Raw genomic sequence first — 24,444 nt, forward strand, 5'->3', positions numbered from 1 at the left:
GAAGTTGAACTTCCGCTAGTAAAGTCATTCCACCTTATTTCCAACTCTGTGTTTTATAGAATTTAGTTGTTAAAAAGTAAAGAGAGAGGCCTGGACAATATTATCTCTGGGCAATATTATTAACTTCATATTTAATAGCACTAGTTTTATAGTCCCTGGGATGTTGACTGCAATATGCAGGAGCCTTCTTGTACTTTATATGCTGTACTGCTGGGGTCTTAATGGTTTCAGTGAGGTTTCGCAGTTTATATTCAAGAAAGTTAAATAAAGGAAGGGAATGGTTAGAGTTCCAGTGTTGTATTTGCAGCTTTCTGTGTTAAAACTCTTTGCTGTTGGTTGTGGTGGCTTTTTCCTCATAGCAAGAACGGTTATGTGCTTAATCTTGTAAAAATAAAAGTTTAGAACTGATGGATTATTGTGTATGAAAAAGACTGTGTTGGGTATTTTTCATATTGGTCTTAAGGACTTTGGAGTAGGGACAAAAGCAGAGTTGGTTCATTTGGGGGATAAGAGAAAAGGAGACTGAACTAAGGTGTTTCAACGAAATATTCCAATGAAGCCAGCTGATTTTTTGGTCATGTTGGCATGTAACTTAGTTATTGCTCTGTGTTTGAGTGTCCATATTCAAGAGAAGGATGCTCAAAAGAAGTAACAGTGCTGTTGATCCACATTTCCTTAGGATGGAGGAACTGGGGATGGAAACACCAGATGAGCATCAACCTCATCCCTAAACATAAAGTCAAGGGTCAGTGGCAATATTTGGGCTTAAGGAGGGGTAGAGGAACTGTGCTGCTGGCAGCGAGGCCATGGGTACATCTCCTTTGTGTCGGGTTGTGGAAGGGGAGAGGTTTATCCCCTAGGATGGTTTTAACATAGCAGGCTTTTCATCCCTGTAAGTGCAAAGTTTCATGGACAGAGCAAGGACTCTTGATGCACAGGGATTATCACAGTAAAATATGCCTGCTAGTGAGCTGCTCTAACTGCAAGGCTATGCAGCACTTATAGGGATGCACAAGGCCCTGCATGGAGCTGATGGTTGCGCAGCCCATGAGCAGCAATCCAGGAGGGGACGTGAGTACCAGTACCCTGGGCAGCAATGGAGGTCGTGGAAGGAGTAAGATCTCCAAGTCTATGCACAGTATGTTCAGATGGCTCACGAACTTCCTGCTTTCCTCATATGCTCTCCAGGGTTATGGGAAAGCTAAGAAAAGCTTCTGAGAGAGGGAAGAAGCTATTCTTTTACCCCCATGCTGAAAAAACTGCTTGACTCATCTAAACCACAGAAGGAGGAAGGGGCAGAGAGAACAGTGGAATATGGTCTAAATCTGTTCATGTGATTGTGTCCAAACACGGGAACATGAGGAGCTACAACGAAGCTGAGGGATGACCTTGCACTGTGGCAATGCTTAGCAGTGTCATGGTCATATGGGGATGGATTTTATAAGGATGAGGCAGGAAGACAAACTGAAGCACTGATAATTGGTTCCTACTTTTGCTGTATTTGTTTGTTATCATGGCTCTGATTGCCATTATTATCATCACTACTTTGTTTTTATTTCAGAGTATTCTGCAATGTATTGGTTTGGAGCAGTCCAACTCTACCATGTTTTGATTTTGTTTGAGGTTTGTAATGACACATTTTAGTTTGAGTGATCATATCCATCAGATCTCGAGACAAAAATGGCTGCTTCCTAGTTCAGAAGAATATGCAAACAGGAGCTTAATTACATCACTTAATATTGACCAAGAGAAAGAATAAGACGAGCTTGCCAGCTCATTTCCAAAGCATGTTTTGTCCTTTAAGAGGGGAGGGTATGACAGAAAGTTAGGCAGTGCAAAGCAATTAGCATCATTCACATTCTATGTTGCGCCAGCATGGTGCTCTAGCAGCAAAATTCAAACATTCTTTGAATGGGTTAATAAAAGAAGAAATACAGTCGGCATGCAAGAAAAAGGTTTCCAAGAACAAGCCAAAATATGTCCCATTCTTCTAAATTTATCACAGCCATGTCACATTATCCTTGAGACTGCCAGGAATGTCAATTTTTTTGCAATTTAAAAAAAATATCTCATTTAGCACCATATGTTTGGTTAATGTGCCTGATATATCCTGCGTATTCTTTCGTCCATCCATTTCTAATACTCATTTTCTTTTTTTCCCCCTTTGCTAAGCCATATGTTACAATGCTGGTCATTCTATTGGAGCTGCTTTCAGGAGTTGAGAGGGAGAGCAAAGGGAACTCTGGTTTAATCACCCAGAAAAATTCCGAGCTGCTACTACAAGTGCCGCTCTCGGGTAAGCAGCCTCAGCACTTGAGTTAGCGTCGTAGGTGCCCGGTGCCTATGAAAATCAGGCCACCTATGAGACGCCCTGGTGTGTGTTAACAACTCTGAGGCAGGAACTAAGATAAATGACTGAATATGGCACTAGGTGTTTAATTTTTGGCACCCATGTTGGAGACTCTTGGCTAGTTTTAAAGGTCTTCTGTTTCATACCTAATGAGTTTTAACACGTTTAGTGGTCCCCAGTCCGCTGCTTCCCCTCCTGTGTTGCTCAGGGATGCAGGAAATTAAAAAGTTAAACTGAAGCTACCCCGGGCAGAGCCCAGGGAGGATGCTGCTGCCTTGCATGGCTTTCCTCTGCATTCTTCCCATGAGCTAATGAATACTGGGGACCACTGCACTGAAGACCAGATTTCAGCACTTCACGTGGCCCCAAGGACGGGGTAGTGCCAACTCATAAGGACACCTCTGAGTCCTGACTCTCCTCTATCTCCTCTCTGATGCAGGGCAGCAACAAATTACAATATCCCCCAACCCGCCTCAGCTGCGCTGGCCGGTGAATAGGGAATGCAGCCAAGGATCCTCCCCGTTCCCTGCCTCTTTCTCTCCATCTGCTCCGAGCAAGGAATAAACAAGAACAGCCAGAACACAACGGCTGGGTAACCCAGGTGGGGTTTAAAAGTGTTTCTTACTCTTCTGTGTACAGGACTGTTGTCCAAATCACAGTCACACCTGGCACTCTCAGGCAACACAGATTTCCTAACTCAGGTCTGAGTCTCCTCTGAATGTTATTTAGAGTGCAAGAGAAGAAAATCAGACTCAGTCTATTTTCATCTTATGGCAGCTTTTAACTACAGAATAAATGGAAAAGTTAATTGCTAAATAAAAAAGAAAATAAAGGGATTGGTGGCGTAAAACACAGATGGAAGTCTGAGTGGGTGTGTTACTTTAACTTACTGTACTTGTGTTCATGTGATCCTGTAAGTATATGTATGCCAAACATATATGGTCTTAGCCTGTTCCCATTAACATGGATCTGGGTTTTTTTTTTTCCACTGGACTGAGGGAACCAGATCAAAGACCATGATGGTGCTAAATGGAACAAGATGTGTACTTTGGGATTTTTTTCCAAAAGGAAATATTAATTTGACATTGGTTTTTCAGTTGAAAAGAATTTTAATTGCAGTACACAATAAGCAGAAAATTCAGACAACAATAATCTTGAAACTGTTAGCAGCATTATTATATTTCTATCAAGGAATCTTGTGTGCCTTTTCAACATTAGAGCTTTCTGAATTTTCATTAATTTGGCATTTCCCTAAACACACAGGTTATTTGGTTCATTCCACATCATGCATCACACCCTCCTGCTCAATGCATAATGCAAGCGTAAATGGGATCCTTGTCCTGGAGAGACTCTGGTTACTGGAGCCATTGCACGGATGTTGAAGTCCCGCAGTAAGACTTTCCAAAACTCTGCACTTCGCAAACCTCCAGCCCAAGTTTAATCAGTGAATGCACAGGAATACTTCATGTTCCTCATCTTCTAAGGGGCACTGGAGCACTGTGATGGGTTTAATTCCTCTACCTCCTTATGTTTGCCAGTACTAGAAACGCATCACATAAGAGTCTTCCTTGAGTACAGCTAAAGATCTTCAAATTTTCATGTATGAGGCTGATTTATATTTAAATGGACCAGAAAATGATGTGTGAGGATTGAATGCATTCCCAGAACAAATAAACGTCTATGAACCTATTTTCCATACACCTATGCACCTTACTAATGGAGGTATTGAAATTAGGATTGACTTTGATGGAGCGAATGGAGTCACAGCAGTGTAAGAGGAGAACAATTCCCCTTCTTTCCGAATCCATAGCTCTATCTGCATCTATATGTGTATATCCATCCGATCTCACTAGATTAACACTATTCTGACTGCACACATCTTAAACAATAACTCCATCTCAAGTTAGCCACATTAGGTAGACCAGCTAGCGTTCACCTCCAGAGACAACTTTTGGATAATTACACCAATATTCCCAGTAGCTCTCTGCCGCTAGATTCCTGATGGAGATTTCATAAGGAAAGCTATGAATGAAATATGGTCTGGATCTTCCTTCTCAAGGGACACTATGTAAAGGAATCACGGAAGCTCAGGTATTACCAGGTGGACCATGAACTCGACAACATGCAGAACAAATAGAGGATGCAGAAAAACAAGTTGGCTGTTGAAGGAAAAAAAAAATCCTGATACATGGGAAGAATTTTCCAAGGAATTTTCATCCTCCCGTGCAACTTATTGCAGCACTTTCATTGAAATCACTATCAACAGAAATGCCGATCAGCTGCTTTTTTTGTTTTTCCTGAGGAATTCTTAATTTCAAGCGTCTTGGAATTTTGATGGCTAAACTACTGTCAATCATGGTAAGTCTGTTCTCTTTAGTGCTCAGCAAACTTTGTCATCAGCTGAGATATGATCAGGCTAACTGCCATCCATCAGTTTACTGTATTAGTTGCTCCAGTATACACAAAATACAACGCAGATGGAATTTCACTCATCCTAATGAAGTGCTCTTTAGTTTCTGTGTTCTGAATGGATACTTGCTCCCCTGGTTGCCTTCTGAGTTCCTGTGATCACTGATTAACTACCTGCCAGCAAGGACCTCGCTTCACAAGACTAAATCCAGCTGTGGATAAACAGTGATTTTACAGAGGAAAAACGAAAGCTCCCCCTCTATCCACTTATCAAACTACTGCATATGCATCACCAACACACACAACCAGTTTCCTCAGAACTCGACATCTGACAGATCATCAGGAAAACAGAGCTAATCTATCCGTACCCATCAACATTGCATCATAGGTGACTGCCAGATACTTAAGAAGCTCTCCAAAAGAAATGTCACAACTCTTTTTCAAGACACTACAAAAGAAATGTTCCAAATAAAATAAAGCAAATGCACATACAAGTAAATGAGCCAAAGAACTTAATAAAAAGAGATTGATTAAAATGAGGACCAGAATGTTCAAAAAGGGCTGAGAGAGAGAGAGAGAGGTGCCAAAGGCGCATTAAATGGATTCAGTGGCTTCAGGTTTTAAATGCTTTTGGACTCCTCAGCAATTTTTAGCCAAAAATGATAATTCAAGTCAGAATCAAAATTCTGATGTCACTTAGGGAAAAGAAGGTTGATATTTCTCCTTTGCAAATTAGCACTGCACCATTTACAAAGGAGGAGTATCAGTTTATCCTGATGGAAAACCTTGCCTACAGATTTCTAAAACCAACTGCTACAATATTCACCATTCTTTTAAATCCTGCCCCATTAAAATCTGCCTTAAATCATTTGGTACAATGTTCCCATAGAGTGTAGTACCTTATCTGTTTGTGTCTGTTTGCGGCATCATCTGATTGTTTTAGATCTCTTTAGCTCTCAAAGCATCCCTGCTTTGTCACCCAAGTGGTTCTTTCAATAATGAACTAGTACTCAACACATTACCTATTTCTTCAAAGTACAATTTAGTGGGGTTTACATTTAAAAACTTTAATCAGAAGTGTAATAAATAGCAAGGTAACAGTTCAGTTTTCCCTTTGATTTAATGCTGGTTTCAGTATCATTTTGCACTTATAAATATATTGTAATAAGAACTTCTTTTTTCCCCAATAACGTCTTCGGACGTCTCGTCTAAAATTCATGACTGCACTTGTTTCATTTCAAATGGTATTTGAGAGTTTTTCAGCATACTTGGCAGATTACATATAGCAGCAGGGACAAACTGCAGCCATCCATAGGAGAATATACCTTTATGTGGGTGCTTTGGGGATGGAACATCTATAGCTGCAAGGCAAAAAAATGCCATCATAAATTTGGATGGCATTTACAAAGCCCTCTAAAAAGTCTTTGCATATGATTATAGCTGAGGTATAATATTTTTGCAAGTAAAAGACCCAGAATAGATTTATGTTTCAACTCTATCTTCCTGAGATGCATATGGATGCTAAATTGCAAGTGATACTAAAGGGAATTTTAGTAACTGAAGAGGACGGAGTCAGATTCCCTGTGTTTTTTTTATATTATTCTTTATTTTCTCAGAAATCATTTGCTCATTATTTGCATGTCATCAAAAGATCATTGGCTATCCAGGCTATATATAACAATGATGGCTGCTAAACGCCGAAGGCATGAGATGGAGATGGGGAAATACGTAGATTTTTTCAACCTGTGACCTCAGTTACTGCATGCTAATGTTTTTAAATGACTTTTATGATGTCAAGACTAAGTTTGGTGTTAATATTGGTTTCGAAGACTTGGTGTACACTGCCACTGAACATATGTTTTAATTAATGAAAGAGCTGTGGTCAGGATTGAAAATAGCTCAGGTAATTTACCATGTACTGTAAAGTCACCTGATTTCTGCACAATTTGAGGTGAAGAGTTTATACATTATTCTGAAGAAAGCACGAGTTGCAAACTGAATTCATGTGCATCGTACCAAGCTGAAATGGATTTCGAATTTGACAGGTCAAGAGTGTACTCATGGAACTGTTATGTATTGCTATCCAGTGGTTCTGGGTCGTTTTACCATATGACTGCCTAGGTTTGACAGTCACAGGGCTCAACAGTCATCTCATTTCTTCATAGCACAAGAAATCATTTGTAGCTGACCTACAGCTGCTGTGCTCTTTCACTGGCAAGTGTCCATTGCCAGTTGTAGGCTGGTGAGCTCCCGCTGGAATGGCGCTGCCGACCTGCCACCGGGCAGCAGGGACATAAACTGCTTCCCAACGGATCGGCTCTCAGGCAGGTGATATCAAATAGGAGAAATCAGCCTCATTTTTCTGCATTCCCAATGGTTTCAGGATTCTGGGAGGAACAAAGAATCCCCCTGGAAAAGAATACATAACCCTCCCACTGCAGAGAAGGCAGAGCACAGCAGTTTGGCTTTGGCATCATTTCCAGAGGAGCTGTGTATGACCACGCTGCCTGCAGGTCTGCTCGTGTGATCTGCCCAACACCTCTCTCATCTACTGAGCAATTTAAAACACATCTGACAGAGGGGGAGAGAGGAAACATTCCCTGCGAGTTCCATGAACACAGGCATGGGAAGGGCAGAGGTAACGTGTCAGCGCTCCCTCCAGCGCTGTCACTCTGGCAGAGTGCTCAGCGTGAGTCCTCTCCTCACTAGCAACCAGAGAACCCACACGAGAGGGACACCTGGTACATCCCCCCCCAACCAACACAAAATGTCGATGCACCGAGAACAAGAGCATTGGCATTGTTTGAATAAGCACACCCACCATGTAGTGCTCCGCGGTGTTCGGGGTTTCTTAGATATCCTGATTTTATAAAAAGAAAGTAAAAGAAGAAAAAAGAAACAAGGTGAGAGAGAACACTATCATATTTTGTAGCAAGCAGGATACTGTGTGAAATCTTGGCCCAGTGAAGTGATAAGGGGGAAGCTTTCAGTTTGCTTAAGGGAAAAGTTACGAGCAAATAGTAAAATTACCAAAACACCACATTGCAGCAAACGGGTGCATTTAGGTTCAATTAAGCTGTAAAAAGGAAAATGGCACTTTAGCTTATGAAAACGAAGGGACAGAGGGAGCCATCAGAAGCAACTCGGTAAGATTTGTATGCGTGAGGATGCTGCTTCACTGGACCAAGAAAGCTACAGTATGGGACAGGATTTTTCTTTTATTAGACACTTTGCTAGATAGCTTTGTCGAACCTCAGAAACGGCTGCTCTGGCATTATGAAATAATCCTACATAACTTGATCTCATGAGCTTAGGAACACAGAAAAATAGCCATGCCAAATCAGATTACAGGGATCCACCTAGTCCAGTATCCTCTCTCTGACAGTGGCAACTAATGGATGCCTAGAGAAAGAGTAAAAAGACCAGGGAAAGCATACAGTGGTAATTCTCCAAAATACTCTCCCAGCCTCCACTGCTTTGTGATTCAAGGGCTTCTCGGACAAAGTTGATAGCATGGTATTGAAGGTACTCGAATCCAAATGCACAGATTCACACCCCCCTCCTCCCCTTTTTTGGAATTCTACCCCCATGAGATCTCTACCAGCCACACAGAAAAGGTTTCACAGTTTGGTGCTGGCAAGTCCACTGCTCTTGCCACTAACTCGGAATGAGCTAACAGCTTTCAAGCCCAATGATGTTATGTGTATAAGAGCATCCAACACTTTTTCCTGCGTTAAAAAAGTGCTATGTGTGCTGAGGTGCTCTAACTGTAAATACTTTGGGAGATTTGATATATATATATTTTTGTTTTTTAAAAAGCAAGAATCTGGCTGTAAATTGATATTAACATTTTTCAGTATATGTGTAAAACACATGTTTCAGAAGAATAGAAGAGAGAAACTGTCACTCACTGGGAAGCTTTAGAGCTATCTGGCTCCCTGGGAAACTGCATGCAACTATTCTGGTGTCCAAGGGTTTGACCAGTGAGTTTCCTCTTCCTGCAAAGAATGAATGCAGAAGTAATAGAAAGTCTGAGGGGGAAGATTTTAGCAAATGGCTAAAGATAATCCTATTCTGCCCACTCCAGCAGGTAGGAAGCAGGTGGTGGTGGTGGAAGAAAAAGGGTGGGAAAGGAGAAATGCCTGCCTTCCCCTCCCAGCAGCTGGCACAGGGGAAAGGCAGGATTCTAACCTAGGAGGGACTCGCACACTCACAGCTCTGAAATCCCTTTGTGATGCTGCATTTGATCTGCAACGATGCCGACAGGTCATGGCAGTCCCAGCACCGGCACACAATGTCAGGACGTTCTGCTCTGATTAGCTGGGGTCTTGCTGTGACTCCCTTTCAGGATGGAGCATGGCTCACCGGCACTTGGTGATTGAAACCGAGCACACTGGGCTGGCGTAGCTTCATTAACACTACCAGGCACATAAAACCCTGTATGCCCAGACTGGAACAGTGACTTCTTAAGCACTGTGCTTTTCTTTTACCATCCACTTTTCAGGGGAGTTTCATTTGCCTAAAGTTTTAATTTTCTAACCAAATTGGTGCCTCCGTGTGATTTTTTTTTTACTTCATTTACAAAAAGAATCGGTAAAAGTAAGGGTCTAAAATAAAAGCTTATCCTTCTGTTTTTGACGGCCTATTGACTTTTAAAGGCAGGGGTGGCTATTAGGGAGTCCCTGTAAACTTTACTTAAAGCAAAAAAATTAGAAAGTGATCGAAAAGTTTTAGAGAGGAGAGCAGAAATATCATTTTAAGCCTCTTAAAATTGCCTGAACTGTGAAATCAAGTAATGAACACTAGAAAAGGATCTGTCAGCTGGAATCAAAGCTTAGACTAGTCAGCATTTTCCTCCTAAACCTTATTATGGCAAAGATTTTTCATCTCTGCACTCTGTTCATCCCAACAAATAAACCGACTTGACCTCCACCTGTTAGCCGGTGAAGTTCGCTGTCATCGTTGACTAAACCCTATTCTTTCCCTTCAAAGCCCTCTGCACCACTGAGAAGGTGGGAAGACACAGCTGTGCACTGATTTAAATTGATACCAGTTCATAACCAGACAGCATTTCACAGTACAAATTACAAGCAACAGAGGAGAGGGGAAAAAAAAGAGGAGTCTGTAGTGCCAATGAGTTCTGGAAGGGGGCAACATTTTTCATCAATTTAACAATGAGATTTTCATACAAGTTCTTTCTATTTTTTGTGTGATTTTATGAACTAGCATTTGAGGCAAGAAACATTTTGCTTATGCCGTTCCAATGAACCTGTGCTAACTCCACATCGGAAGAACTGGAGAACACAATGGCAGCTATTTGCGTTGCTTTAATGCCTCAGAAGTTGAATGCGTTATTAGCTGTTTCAAAGAGGTTCAGTTCCAAATGCCTGTGGGTTTCTAGACTCAGAAACAAGTCACAGCTATATAATGTAACATTGCTAAATAATAATAAAAAATAAGATTATGGAACACAGAACAGCAAGATATGTCATGAGGAAAACTGTAGAGCTACAGCACTCACTTCCTCAAATAGATCATCAGGACAAAACCACGTAAGAAGGTTGCTAATACAAAGACATATCAGAAAAAAGCCATTTCATATAAAGTTGGACTTCTCTGGGTGATTAATGCTACGTTCAACAAAGGAGACAGTGTCTGTCTAATTACATTAAATACTTATCTTCTAGGGATTGGCAGGGTGTTTCTGCTCAATGTCACTTTTCATGACAATGTAATGATAGATCCGTTTACTTACCAGTGCCATTAGCAAAAATTGTACTGTTTTCTCAACTGCCCTCATATCACGAAAATATTTGATTAACACACTGTAGCTTATCTAATACTCTAAGCAACATATTCTGCATAGTTTTCTCTCTATTAAAAGAACAAGATTACAGCTTGTAAAATTTTTACTGCACTCACACAAAACTAAATGAATAATGTGTGATAGAGCTCAAGTAGCTCGCTGCTTCACAAACCAGGTTTATTTGATTTGAGTATTAACTTGTACTTCAAATACTAAGCTTTTGGGGGTAACAAGAAAAGAAACAAAGCCAGCACTCGGAGGCACTACTTCCCATCCAGTCTTTAGTTATTAGTTCCTTTGCATGTCAGCACATCTTTTGAAACTTTTGATACCTTAGGAAACAACAACAAAAAAGGAAAATATAAGGAGAGTTTTCATTCCTTTGCTGAAAACCAGATATGGCCATCTCCCAAGCCTTTAAAATTCACCACATTGTGAGCTGCCTCTTCGGAGTCATGCTACTGTGCCAACATACAAAGAACAATAAACCTCTGGAAGAATGTACACAGCGAAGGCAGTTTGTATAGTAACAAGATAATTTCATAAGCCTATGTAGAAAAGAAAGGCTGTGATGTAACATTCTAGCAGTATATACCAGCTACCTGGCATTTACTAACAAGGTTAAACTACTATCTGTTTCAGAGTCTCAGCACTCTTCATAATTCACTTTTTAATGGATGGACAGGAAAAGTCAGCAGTGTATGGCACAGATCATTTTGGAAATAGGACAAGACGGCTTACGGCAGAATCTATTTCAAAACACGCTCCATCTTTCCAAATGATCACATCAAAAGTCTATACTTAGCAACTACAATACTCCAAATCCACTCATAAATCCTTTTGAGGGGTAGGTTTCTATTTCTAAGTAAAACAGCAAATTTGAAAAACAAAGGATCCTGAGGAAGAGGTGTCACCCTCAATTGGTACCATGTATAGTGCATCACTTCTTGTCTCCTTGGTACTTGATGCCCGTGCAGGAGCTTCCTTCAGTGAGGAGTTAGGACACCAACCCCATTTTGTCACAGCTCCTCACACTGCCATGAAATGGCAGCAAGAACGTATCCAAATGGACTCCTACAAGGCGTAACTCGACACAGCAATGCAGAATTAACCAAAACTGGCTTTTAAAATCCCTTGCAAGTGACTCTTGCAGCGAGAGGATGACACCGCAGCCAACTGCCACATATGACTCTCCAAATTAATAATGGATTTAGGATATTCATTCCCTGAGCTGCAAGGGTTTGGGGTGTGCCGGCAATTATCTAGATATAAGTCTGACACACATTATCTTTCTATCAATGTCATTTCCCTTAGTAGCCAACAGATTATCAGCAGCTTTGTGATATTCCAGGTGTCAAAGAAGAATTAAAACCACAACAATTGCACAAACAAAGGGACAAAAGACGGGATACGTGTTTCTAAGCCCTGCATATCAATTTAATATGTGCAGCTGACAATGATGCAAATGTCCTCGGGAGAGAGGCAGCAAGATCTGTGCCCAAACATACACACACCACCGTCAGCAAGATGGCAGGGAACAGAAGCAGTAGGATTCCCAGCCCAGGACACATGCCTCAGCAGGCAAAGCAACCCAATGAAACAATCCTCTGGTTGGGGAGAATTTTGGAAGCACCTGATATGGAAAAAGGCCCTGAACAAGCCAGATGGTACTTTTAGCTGGCAGCAGAAAGTAGGAGACAGCCAAAAACATTACAGCATTTCCCCAAGAGGCCAGCAAATCGATTTTTAACCATTTTTTTTTTTTCGAGTGATGCAATGAATATAAAAAATAATGTTTCTATGCATTTTTAAATCGCTAATTTTATGAATAATACACTTAAGAAGGCAACAACTGGAAGAGATGAGAAAGCAACGCATTTTGACTTTCCCAGGGCAGTTGTATATTTGACATCGGGTTTCTATTCAGTCACTGCCACTGTTTACTCTGAATTAAGTGCCAGGTTTTGGTCAGGGTTTTCCACATAATGTTAAAGAGAACAATCCTGCAAGAGTAAAGAAATAGTCCTGTAAAATCACAATAGCACCCTAGTTGACAAGACATGGGAGAAATGTTGTTTGTAAGACTGCCTTGCTCTCTTAAAAACCTGACCCCCCCCCAAATTATTGGGGTTTTAGATGGTAATTTTTAACCAAAAGGGTTACATTTAAAGAGGGCAAGCAATTTATTTAATACTTATAAGTTCCCCTTTAGGTAGGGATTTGCACAAGAAATACAACTGTTTGGGGGATCCTTTAAGTTTTAATATCTCCAAGTGGCTGGAACCTGCAATTCCTCCTGGATGACAGGACTCTGCAGGAATCAATTTGACATCAGATGTCGAACCTTAACTTTGACAGTCAGAAGCAGCTCCTTGCATAGTGCGCTTAGATCAGGTGTTAGAGCAGTTTCACTCCAGGAATGGAAAAGAGATGAAGGGCAGAGTGAGGCAGAGTCATGAAACAAGTGGGAATGACCATTACCCTTTGCTTAAAGCTGCACCTCACACCTTGGATTGGCCAAGTTCAGAGGAAGAGTTGGGATGATGCTTTAGTTATAGTTTGCTGTTATTTTGGCTAATAGTAAAGGCAAGCCCTAAGACAGGGTTAAATCTGGACTACATCCAAAGTGCTTTCTCCTGTTCAGAGGAAGGTAGTGCATTAGTGTGCTGCATCACAGATAATTCTCCTGGAGACAAACGTGGGCTGCTGTAACAAAACGGGATGTTCCACTAAGTACAAAGAAAGATAATCCATACATTCATATTTCTCAAGTCTCACTGATTGTAAATCCTTACTCTAAGTATTTCTCTCCTATAGGTGGAACTTACCACTTTGCCTCCAGCCTTTGCTGATATAAAATAGTCCCATTCTTTCCAAAAGCACTTGGACATGAGGACTGCAGGTATCATCTCACTTTGGTGGTTTTCAGGGGTTCAAAGATCTGCACACAAATCCCAGCGAGGCAAATGAAGGCTATGCACAAGCCACTAAAACAGCCTATAATTTTCCAGCTAATTTTAGCAATGGGATCTCTTATGTTCTGCTTTTTGGTGTGCATCACACTAAAAATAGCAGCAACCATTGATATAAGAGAATAGCAGAAAGGATGATCTCACTAGGACCATGGGCTGGGCAAGCAGAGGTGGAAGATGTTATGGATTACCTGCTCTCCCCTGAGCAAGATACCAGTGAAATCAGAATAGATCTCTAGCCAGTACGCACACTAGATGAAGACCCTGCTGTACTTTAAGTTTTTGTTGAGCTGGAAAATGAAGGGAAATTAAGAATACTTAAGCAGCATCCCTTATTTAGGCTGCAGTGGCCTTATTACAGTCACTTCAGCCAGGCTCAGCTGTGGGGGCAGCACTGGATTCATGCCATAAGCTTTGGGGTTATGGGTCAAGGTTACAGACTACCCACTTTGGGGGAACAACACAGCTGCTATCACACATTCCTCGAGGTATAGAATGGCTCTGCAGCCACTCAGCCAAACTGTTACCTGAGCTAACAGGCTGCTAGACAGATTTCTCTGCTCTCCTATGCTCGCTCACTGAATGCTGTGGTCAACGCATTGGGGCAGCACTTAACTTGAGAGAAAGTAAAGAAGGTAACCAGGGAATGTTTAATTCACTACTTCTGGCAGTAATAAAACCACTAAGGAGCATCAAGCAAAATGATCAGGCAACAGATAGAAGAAGTGTTTCTTCATGGAATCACTGGATGGTTTGTGTTGGAAGGGACTTTAAATCCCATCCAGTTCCAACCCCTGCCACGGGCAGGGACACCTTCCACTAGAGCAGCTTGCTCCAAGCCCCTGTGTCCAACCTGGCCTTGAACACTGCCAGGGATGGGGCAGCCACAGCTTCTCTGGGCACCCTGTGCCAGCGCCTCAGCACCCTCACAGGGAAGAGCTTCTGCCTCAGATCTTCCCTACACAGCACTGAGTAAAACTGGAATTTGCTGCCTTAGGATGTTGTGGAGGGCAAAATAAAGAATGGGTTAAAAACATCCGAGCATGTCTCCAAGAAGAGAAGTCCACTGAAGGCTGTCAAACACAAAGATGTGAACTGAGCCTCTGGCTCATGAAACCAAGCTGTTTGCTGCCAAAATCCATGTGGCTGTGCTCTGAAAAGCATCACTGGATGCCTGTCCTGCTGCTGTATTCTTTCCTTAAGTGTCCGCTACCAGCTCTTGTCACAGCCAGCAGCACACTGGACTAGGCAAGCCTTCAGTCTAGCTCAGAAGAGCCATTTTTAATTCTCTGTGGGCAGATCCACAGTTTTTGTAGGCTGGAATGTGCTGTGCCTGGCAGCTGAGAAACGGGAAAACTGCAGTAGGTATCCAGCTCAATGAAATAAAGGTCTTGTGGAGAACCAGGAGTCAGTGTGGCAGACACAGTGTGGGAAAGGAAATGCAAAAAGAGATGTAACACGGTCTGTTTCCTGTCCCCGGTCCCGTACCACCCTCTCTGCGTCCCCTAACACCTCTCACTGCACATTTTAACTTTGTGTGAAAGTGTTTCCTTTAAAATTAGAGCCTGTTTTCTCCTCTAAAGCGAAGATCAAACCATGTGCACGCAGTACAGTAGCCGCACTGTGTGCAACGCAGCGGAGTGATGCTTGTACTGGGAATGTTAATAAACAGTGGCGAGAGCAGAACTTCTGCATAGAAAAGGGTGTATGTTACATCTCTCCTCCTCTCCCCATCTCATGCAGTATTTACACAGCTGTGCTTTGTAAAATGTGTAGGGGAGTTTTTTATTATTATTTTTTGGTCATTTATTTACCTAAGATAGCCCAGCATCTGTTTTGTGGTGAGCTTCTTTCACAAAGTTTCACAGTTGCCTTGATTGATGCAAAAGGAGGTCATGGTCCTTGCTCAGTGATCCTAAACCCATTTGTTTCAACCGCTATTTGGCTAATTCGTGTCCTGCTCTGGCTTTTTGGTTTGTGTCTCTACTTGGAAAAGTGCATTCTTCGGGGACCTGATCTGGCTAGGTGAGTATTTTAGTTATCTGTTTTATAAAATGCAGAAGTGCAAAGGAATTTGCAATAATACGCATCATTTACTGGCTCTCAATATGTACTGTAGATCGGCTCTGAAAACTACTAATATTTTCCAGCTGCCTCCCCAAAAGGCAGAGTTCAGTGCAGTCTTTGCAGTGGGTCCTTTCCCATGACTGCCTACACAGGTGATGAAGACTTTTCCTGTGTCCTGAAGAATTAATAAGCCTGAACATTTCTGTACCAGCAGCATACCACAGGAGGTAAAATATTGCTTCTGCTTCCCAAACACATTAGAAAAAGCAAGTCTGCTGATCTCAACTGCTAAGACAGCACATCAAAGGAATGTAGTCCATTTCCTAACCCAGATCTAATCTATAGAAGACTTTATAGATCCAAGTCAACATCCTGAATTGGTCCCAGAAGCAAACAAGAAAACTAGTTCAACTTTCGGAAGACAGGTACAATACTTTCAATGTGCTTCAACCCATTTTGCAATAAAGCAGTCCCATGCCACACTATGAGATGATCTTCAAGGATAACCACATTAGAGGAGACCTGTCTGGAGCTCACGAAGATTCATGTTTGACAGACTCCAAATTGGCAAGAAATTCACAGCCATAATCAGAGGCTGCTTCTGTCCTTCAGAGCTCACCTCTGAGAGGAAGTAGAAAGTGTCTGCTTTTGTCCCAATACCAGGAAGCTCATAGTTTTCCCTTGGTGTCCAAAGGGAAGCACAAACCAGATCAGTGTCTTTGCTTTATGTGTGTAATTTCAACAGAATGGATGGCAGAATATGGCTCAGCCAGCAATGACGTCTGAAGAACCTTAGGTCCATGGACTACCAATAGAGCACTCCCATCACAGGAATCCCATTGTCACTGAGAAGCACTATTCCAAACTTCATAAGGGACTAGTTTTCCATGCACTAAATCTTTCCTATCAATCTGAAAACTGATTTAGATGGTGCTAATTGTGCACGGAGACAGAAATAGCTCAGGTGATCTTATGGCTGCCACAGCGCAGAGAAGATCTGCTTTTAACTTGGTCATTGAAGTCAGTGAAAATAGTATTTATGGGAAAAAACAGCTTTATTTTGGTATCTGAAGTGAAACACTTTCTGCATTTTTTAACTCAGATCTCCTACAGCTCCGTGCCCATTTTTAAATGATGCATTTCCTGACATCTGGAATTGGATGCAGGGAGCAGAGCCACAACATTGACCGACCGACTTCTCCGGGACCATACTGAAGGGATGTTTTCCTCAGGGGATTACAGCAAAGCTGAGGCATGTGCTCTAAAACTTGCTTGGGATTATTAATTTTATTAAAAATGGAAAGAACAGTTTAGGCTGCATTTCAGGGCCAAGTTTGTTGTGTTGTCTAGTGTCTGGAAAGAAAAAGAGCCTTTGAGGGATGTGAAAACATCCCGGACATTTCAATCTGATCTGACTTTTTAATCAGTTTTTCTTCCCCCTGCTCTAACTTCCTTCCACGATTTTGAGACAGCAATGCCAGCAGCATGGCATGTTGTCACAGGTCTCATGCTACTATGTGAATTGCCAAAGAAAAGCTGAGCCATTGATCCAGTGGTAATTTGCTGTCCAAATGACTATGTCTGTTATAGCAAATGAGTAGTGTTAATCATTTCACTGGATGAATGCTATTGCAGAAGACTGACAACGCTCAAAGCACCACTATTGACCTGCTGCGCTTTTCCTGGCTTACAATAAGTTCTTGATCTTTGCTGGCCTTGCCCAATTAGAGTTGAAGTTATCCATTAAGGTGCAGCTCTGGAAAAGTTCTGTTTAAAATAAACAACAATGTATATTGGTAACTCATCAACTATGCAGCAGGCTGATTCTGATTGCCTGGCAGAGAAACACACACATTTTGTGCAGTATCTGATAAAAGATCTATAATGTGCTAACACAAACCTATCATGTAGCACCTGTGACTAACAGATTGTGATATCAAAGTCTTGATGCCTAAGTGCTCCTGTAAATGCATTAAACTTTTAGCGGCAGGAACTGTAGACTGCCAGTGACAAGGAGCTGATATGGTATTTCAGTAGAAGTTGATAAGTGTTATTGCTCTTAGAAGAAAAGAGAAATCTTATGCTCTCGTAAACCACTGGGCAGCTTGTGTTTTGATGGGATACTGTAATGCAGAGAGCAGGGATAAAGGAACACATGGAGTTTAAGAAGGTAAAAAGACATTTAAGGAAAGCTCTGTATTTTACAGTTGCTGGAGTTCCTTGAAGTATGATCCCATCGTACGTTTGGCTTCAGGCATCTACCTGTTCACCTGAAGCCAACTTTTTCAGTGGCAGCATGCACATGGGGCCATGTTTAACTCCACGTACCCGTAACGGAAGCATGAAAGGTAGCACAGGCTCAAGCACGCTCTGCTTCTCAGCTTGGCAGAAAGAACAAGGATGTTGGAAGACTCTGAAAGAGTGGGCAGAAATGTGGGAAACTGTATAAAGTCTTGGAGATGAGAAGAAGCACGGGTCTGAATGGGAACAGGGAAATGGGATGAATGGGAGGAGGAGTCCTAGTCACAGCATGCAGTCTAACAAAGCTCAGATGTTCTTCAGAGAAAAGGAACAGTGGAAGTTTGCCTGAATCTGGGAGGCAAGAGGTTGTGTCTGCTGTACCACTCATAGAACAGTTTGGGTTGGAAGGGACCTTCAAAGCTCATCTAGTCCAACCCCCAGCAATGAGCAGGGACATCTTCAACTAGATCAGGTTGCCCAGAACCACATCCAGCCTGGCCTTGAATGTCAATGGCATCTCTTCAATTGAACAGCACAAATTAGCCTGATGAAATTCTCTCTGCTATAAACCAAAACGCTCTGGCCACCAGAGAAACATGATCTGTTTCTATCCTCCCATGCAAAGAGCCAAACTATGCTGTGGGCTGGAGGTCTATCTGGTTGTGAAATGTTCCCACTGTCTTAAGATATTAAGTTCAATGGAGGAAAAAATGGCACTGGTGCCTGCTGATAGATGCGTCAAGGTATGTAATGAAGATGCTGCAAAGGCAAGTACAATCTTAATGGCTATGTGAGTGTGCTGCCTGACTTTACACACTGAGAATTGGAGGGCAAGACAATGTCACACCTGGGAAATACTGCATAAATGTAATTGGCAGGGATCCTGGATGTAGACCTCCTCTGGTCTAAGGAAGAGAGAAGTTTCCTTGGTTTTGCCTTTCTTAAATAGGTCTTTGAGCATCCAAAGAGTTCAGCTTAAGGAAATTAATTGCGATCATGAAATTCCTGTGTCTGGTTACGAGCCAGTGAAAACTGCCCACTGAAAAGTAGCGCCAGAGAATTATTTGATATTGAATACTCCAGGTCTGAAGTTTAATGTTTTCCCAGTAAGAAGAGACTATTTTTCTATTCCTTATTTTGTATAATACATGATTCTCATGTTTTTCATCATATTTTCTACAGTCAGTCCCTTGAATCATTGGCAGTAACGTAATACAATCACTGGAAACTTCCCTGAGCAATGAGTTAGTGTGTGGTGTCAAGTTTTTCGATGAGCCCATGGACCTTTTGCATGAGGACAGATCAGATGCACCCTGCATCACTGATGCTGGGACATTCTAAATATATTTTATCTTCTACTGCCAGGCAACAACTGTGTTTAGGACATCAAGAATGCATAAAGAACACAATCCAGGATCTCCCTTATCCCACTTTCTCTCATATTTCCAAGAAATAATTCCGACCAGACTTTGAAAACAAAGTCTTATGGTCATCTGATCTACGCCTGAATGAGCCTTTCTGATGTGGAAGGCATAAATAAAAGTTCCTTAGTAAACATGGAGAAAGAGTTTTCTTGCATGCTGAGAATCTGCTAAAAAGAAAGCCCCTGCCAGATTTAAGACAAGGGTTATTAAAACAAGGGTTTGGACCAGCTGCCTGCATGTGGTTGTTCTATAACCACCAATGGGGAGGGACATGGTACTGTTGAGTTAGAGGTCACTGCCACTGCAAGGGAAATATTCCAAAATAAGATCTCAGCTCCTCAGCTGCATAGAAATTGCTCAGAAATTATTTTCAGACAGTCCCATAGATGGTGACATGAGAACGAGCAGCACTAGCTGAGTGGTGTAGTGAGCAATCATGAGGCTGACTTTAATAGCATCTTTACTACCAAAGACATGTCCAGCAGTCTAACTCTCTAGCTTACTGCAGGTTCATATAATATTATCAACTCCATAAGCCCCTGGAACTGTAAATACATCTTTCAGTCATGCAGTGCAAGTGTTATTGCTAATTCCTTAAGGTTTCTGCACTGAAAGGCTCATTTGGTTCCGGGGGTTTTCAAGGTGAAGACACACAAAAGCTGAGCACAGCGTGACCGGCAGCAGCACAGCCAGGGTGGAGCTGGGGCAAGGGAAGGTGGATGGCCACGGTATGAAAAGCCCCATCAGCCTTCCAGTAGAAGAAGGACCACAGACCTCCACCCATTTTACAAACGGGTGAAGGGCTGTAAGCTGGTCAAGACCACAACAGAAGCAGAGCTAATTGTCCCTTCAGATATCTGAAGAAGCACAAGGAGTACAAACACGTACCTTTCCTGGGATTATGGTCTTCTAGGGACCAAGCTAACATGTGGAAATACAAATACCAGGAAGATCTAAGTAAAGAAACTAACAGGATACTCTGAAGTTGCATCTTAAACATTTTTTCCATGCCACGCTGTAGAAATACAATAGAAGCAGAATTGACAAACACCATCCATATGCTACACTACAACATGAGAGAGCACAATGTGAACTTTACTCCTGGACTGAATCAAAAGAATGCATTAAAAAATGCGCAAGTGGAATACTGATTAACTCAATCTTCTCTTATTATGGAATTAAAAAACATATACCTGTAATTATGGCTTACCTCCATTACAAGCAGAGCTGCCACAGAACTGAACACAGGCCAGCTTTGTGCATGAGTTCAAAGCCAGTGTGGTGTTGCCTTATTTTCTTACCAACATCATCTTTATCCTCTCTTGCCCTTCTTCTCAGTTAACAAGAGTTATGTACTGAAACTGCTGAGATAAAGTAATGGTAAGGAGGATACCGCAAAAGGTATTTGAAAAGCAGAAGTAATTTACTACATGCCTGCTTTGTTTTACTTCCTAAGCCTTCCTGTTGTGAGAGGAAATTCATCTTTTCTGGCAGACTGCAGCCTTTTTAGGCCTGAGAGCTCCCCAGGAGCTTTCGAGTGCAGGTAAATGGATGTGAGACTCAAGGAGTACAGTACAAGGAACATGGAATTAATGTTGGATTTTGCTTTGGCTGTCATGTCTGACGTGTAAGGAGAGTGCTACATGTCCTCTGCTCATGATTATGGGTCTGAAATGCCACGAATGGAAAGGTCATGTTGCTGGTGGGTGAAGCACCCAACTAAATCTCCACATGAGACAGATGTCAGGGTGCTCCGAGACCCAGGGGCCTGGGATGTAAAAGTGCAGAGAAAGGACTTCGGATGGACAATAGGTGCAGCTTCTGTTCTGCATGCAGTGGAGACCCCAAGAGTAGGCACAGGGGAAGCATCCACTGCCTAATCTAAATAGCACACAGAGTGGTTTTGTCCTCTTCTGTTCTCCTGCCAGTTCGCACATATGTTCTGAGTATACAGCCTGCCCTCCAAAGACCACTTACAGGGGCAATCACAGGGAAGCAAAGCAGGAAGAAAGTATCCAAAAAGGGAATTTGTTCAAGAGAAAAAAATGGAGACAGATGTAGAGCGACCAGTCACGGCTGGCGGTAAATAACCCTCTGCCTGAGTGCTCTCTTTCTCTAAGAGGAGCTCACATATTCCATTTCATATTTCCTTTCTAGGAAGTTCAGTCTTTGTTTTCCTGGCATTTGTTCTTTTTGTTCTTTCCCCCTTCTGTATGGTCTACAATTGTCTTCTCATTTTCCCTTTCTCTTCCACGTTGTGCTCTCTTTCAAGTGTGACGTTTCTCCAACCTGATTTCCCTGCACTGTCCCAGGCAACACCTTTCTCTACCACCCTCTCACAGTCTCTGTGCCACGAGCACTTTGCTCTGTCTCTACATGTGCGTAAGCGTACGGGTGCTTCACCTGCTCCTGCATTAGAGTCCCCACTTTTTCTCATGTGCACACCTCAACATTAAGCAAATGCAGTACACAGACAGAATATTCATCCTCTCGCTCCCATAAACCTGTCAAGGCATATAGGCCAAGAAGCTATCTCTACATAAATCTAACTCTCCTGTGAGGAAGCAATCTACTCAAAGGCAATAAAGCCAAAGGATATATTATTATCTTTGGTGTGGATCCTACTGGGCTGGGAGGCTGGCTGCTGGCTCCTCTCTGAACTTTCCTTCCCAGCCAGAACAGCCATCCCACAGACAAGTCTAAGCTTCCTTTTCTTGGTCTGACTTCCTCCTCTGTTGTTTGGCCGGTAACCCAAAGGACAGGGTTTAATTATGGAGTTTGGAAACCTGGCTTAGGCTACTCTGCCAGCACAGGATAAAACTTCAGCCTGCCTTCTGAACCACCAGCATTCTGCGCCGTCGATACCTGCATTATCCCACGCAGCATAAAATGAACCACATGGAAGAAGTGCCAAGTCAAACAAAACGATGGTTTTAGTCTTTAAACTTCTACTGTGAATTTCGCTGAGGAGAAATCAAAACACTGAAGCTCTGAGATTATCCTGTGTCAAAACTGTGCCATCGTTTTGACTGCAGATTAAATAAACGGCAAGGCCTTTTTCTGGAAGGGAAAGACACCACAGAGGATGGATCTGAAACAGGTCCAGGCTCCAAAGCTCCCCTCTTAGAGAGGAGCTTTGAGATGAGCCGTTGGGTAATGTGGGATGTTAACATCATTTGTACGGCTTTCAGGTGACCAATATATTTTCTAGGCAGATGCCCCATTGAAGACTCATAAAACATTTTATACTTCTGGAGATAAAGCACCCATGTCAAATACAAAGGGACAGATGCTAACAGCAGATCCACATGTGATTTCTGAGGTAAGGCAAGGCACTGTGCACAGACCACTGCAGGATGTGTCCCTCAGGGGCAAGCACCCTGTTGCCCTAGCATAGAAGAACACTTCAGTACTGTTTTGTCCTTCGCCACTGATGAGCTGTGGCTCTTTAGGTAATCTCTCTGCCAGCTGTGCTCTTGCAGTGACCCTGTTTTACAGAGAAGCTGAGGCAATGAATTCAGAGGACAGGCTGCTTGAAAGCCACAGCAGAAGAATTGGGGTGAGGCTGTGTGGATATAGCATAAAGATGGTTTGTAAGTGCATCCCACGCAGGCAGAATGAAGCTCTTTTTCTTCCTAGCTGTGACAGTGATAGATAGCTTGGTGAGTCTGAGTTGTATCTAGTTGGTACCTGGCTTGAGTCCCTGATGTTGCGAGGTGATTTTCTGCCATTTTACAGGAAAGACTAAGCAGAATCTGGGAATTTTTTGTAGTAAGGGAGGAAGGTCGTGAGGAAGGTCGTGAGGAAGGAAGAACCTTCTCTTCTCTGACTTGTTCTTGCCTTTCTGAGCAACTCAGCAAGTTTGACATGGGCAGTTCTCCATGATGGGCACCCAGTGGTGCCAAGAATGGCAGACGTGCTTTGGAGGTGTAAGGCTTTAGGTACTTCTCCTGTCCAGCTGAGCAGCTCAGAGCCACCATCCAGTGAGGACTTGGATGAGACAGAGGTAATGACCACATGTGGGGAAAACCACCAGAAGCGACAGCAAAATTAATAGCCAAGCTCTGGCTGTTGCACAAATGGAGAACATTTGTCATTAACAAAGAATACCCCAAATTTTGGGGGGAGTTAGCCCCCCATCTGACAATGATGTAGAAGCAGTGACCCAGTCAGCTTTTAGCCATCTGTGTCTGCGGAGGAGGTTGTGATCTCTCCCTTTCAATGGGCGATGAGCTTTTGTTCCTGTTTTTGCCGCTCCATGAGCAGACTAGTTTAGTACAAGGTGAAGCTCTGCCTTACATCATCTGGAGCCTGGAGCTGATGGAGGAAACAGCCCCCAGTGTCTACTGAGCAGGACACCTCACTGAAAGCACCAGAGCCCTGGGGACGGCGGCGGCGAGGCAGTCATGGGGAGCCTGGCACTTGTCTGCCTGCAGGTCCACCCTCTCCTCCTGCCAAAGTGCCACATCTGCAGTCAATAAGGGCCCACAAGCTGGCTCCTCCTCATTAGAGGAGAGAGGGCAGCTGGCAGGGGATCCTCCAAGGGCTCCCAGGCACGGGAATCAGTTCCCTCCCAGTCTGGAATAGCCCAAATTTGGTGACTTTCTGGGCATGCTGTAAAGGACAGCTGTTTGACAGGGTCTCCAGAGAAAGCTGTGGGTATGCTTCCTACATGATGAAGGATATAGGTGGCTGGCCAAGTGCCCACAGAACTGATTTTAATGCTGTTCAGGTTGATTTTACTTTTCGGTGCTGTATAGTTCATTATACACAGTGCCCTGGACAAGCATGTGTTGTTTCAAAACAAACCCCAAACCATACTGTTTTAAATCCAAACAAACAAGAAAGGAAAAAAATACATATTGCAAAAGACCCTTTGGGGTGTTTAGAGGGCCTTCTCAAACACTGGGAGGCTGAAGATGAAAGACCTGCTTGCCTTCATCTAACAAATAAGACTTCTGTTATTTTTATTGGCAATAAATACTTGATTATGTAGCCATAAGCAAAACTGAAGCATTAACTTCACCTACGCATGTAGCACTGACCCAGAAAAGTATTTCCGATAGTATTAAGCACCCAGATGATCTCGGGATAAGTGATCAATGGACAGTTAAGTATGTAACATAACATAACCCAAAAGATGATCAACAAGAAAGATCACACACAAAAATTAGC

The 24,444-nt window shown here is 42.6% G+C and overlaps 1 protein-coding gene across 6 annotated transcripts in view; it reads right to left on the reverse strand.

The window, feature by feature from the left end:
- Positions 1 to 24,444, reverse strand: part of NFIA (nuclear factor I A) — a 258,085-nt gene that overhangs the window by 55,117 nt on the left and 178,524 nt on the right. For 3 of the 6 annotated variants that reach the window (XM_080623776.1, XM_080623777.1, XM_080623775.1), the window contains exon 7: positions 7,581 to 7,619. The exons of the other annotated variants lie outside the window; for them this stretch is intronic. In XM_080623776.1, coding sequence (XP_080479902.1) covers positions 7,581 to 7,619 — 39 coding nt within the window. The remainder of the gene's footprint in view (positions 1 to 7,580; positions 7,620 to 24,444) is intronic. 6 annotated transcript variants of the gene reach the window in all.

This window comes from Psittacula echo, assembly GCF_963264785.1.
Source record: "Psittacula echo genome assembly, chromosome: 7".
NCBI classification, from domain to species: Eukaryota; Metazoa; Chordata; class Aves; order Psittaciformes; family Psittacidae; genus Psittacula; species Psittacula echo.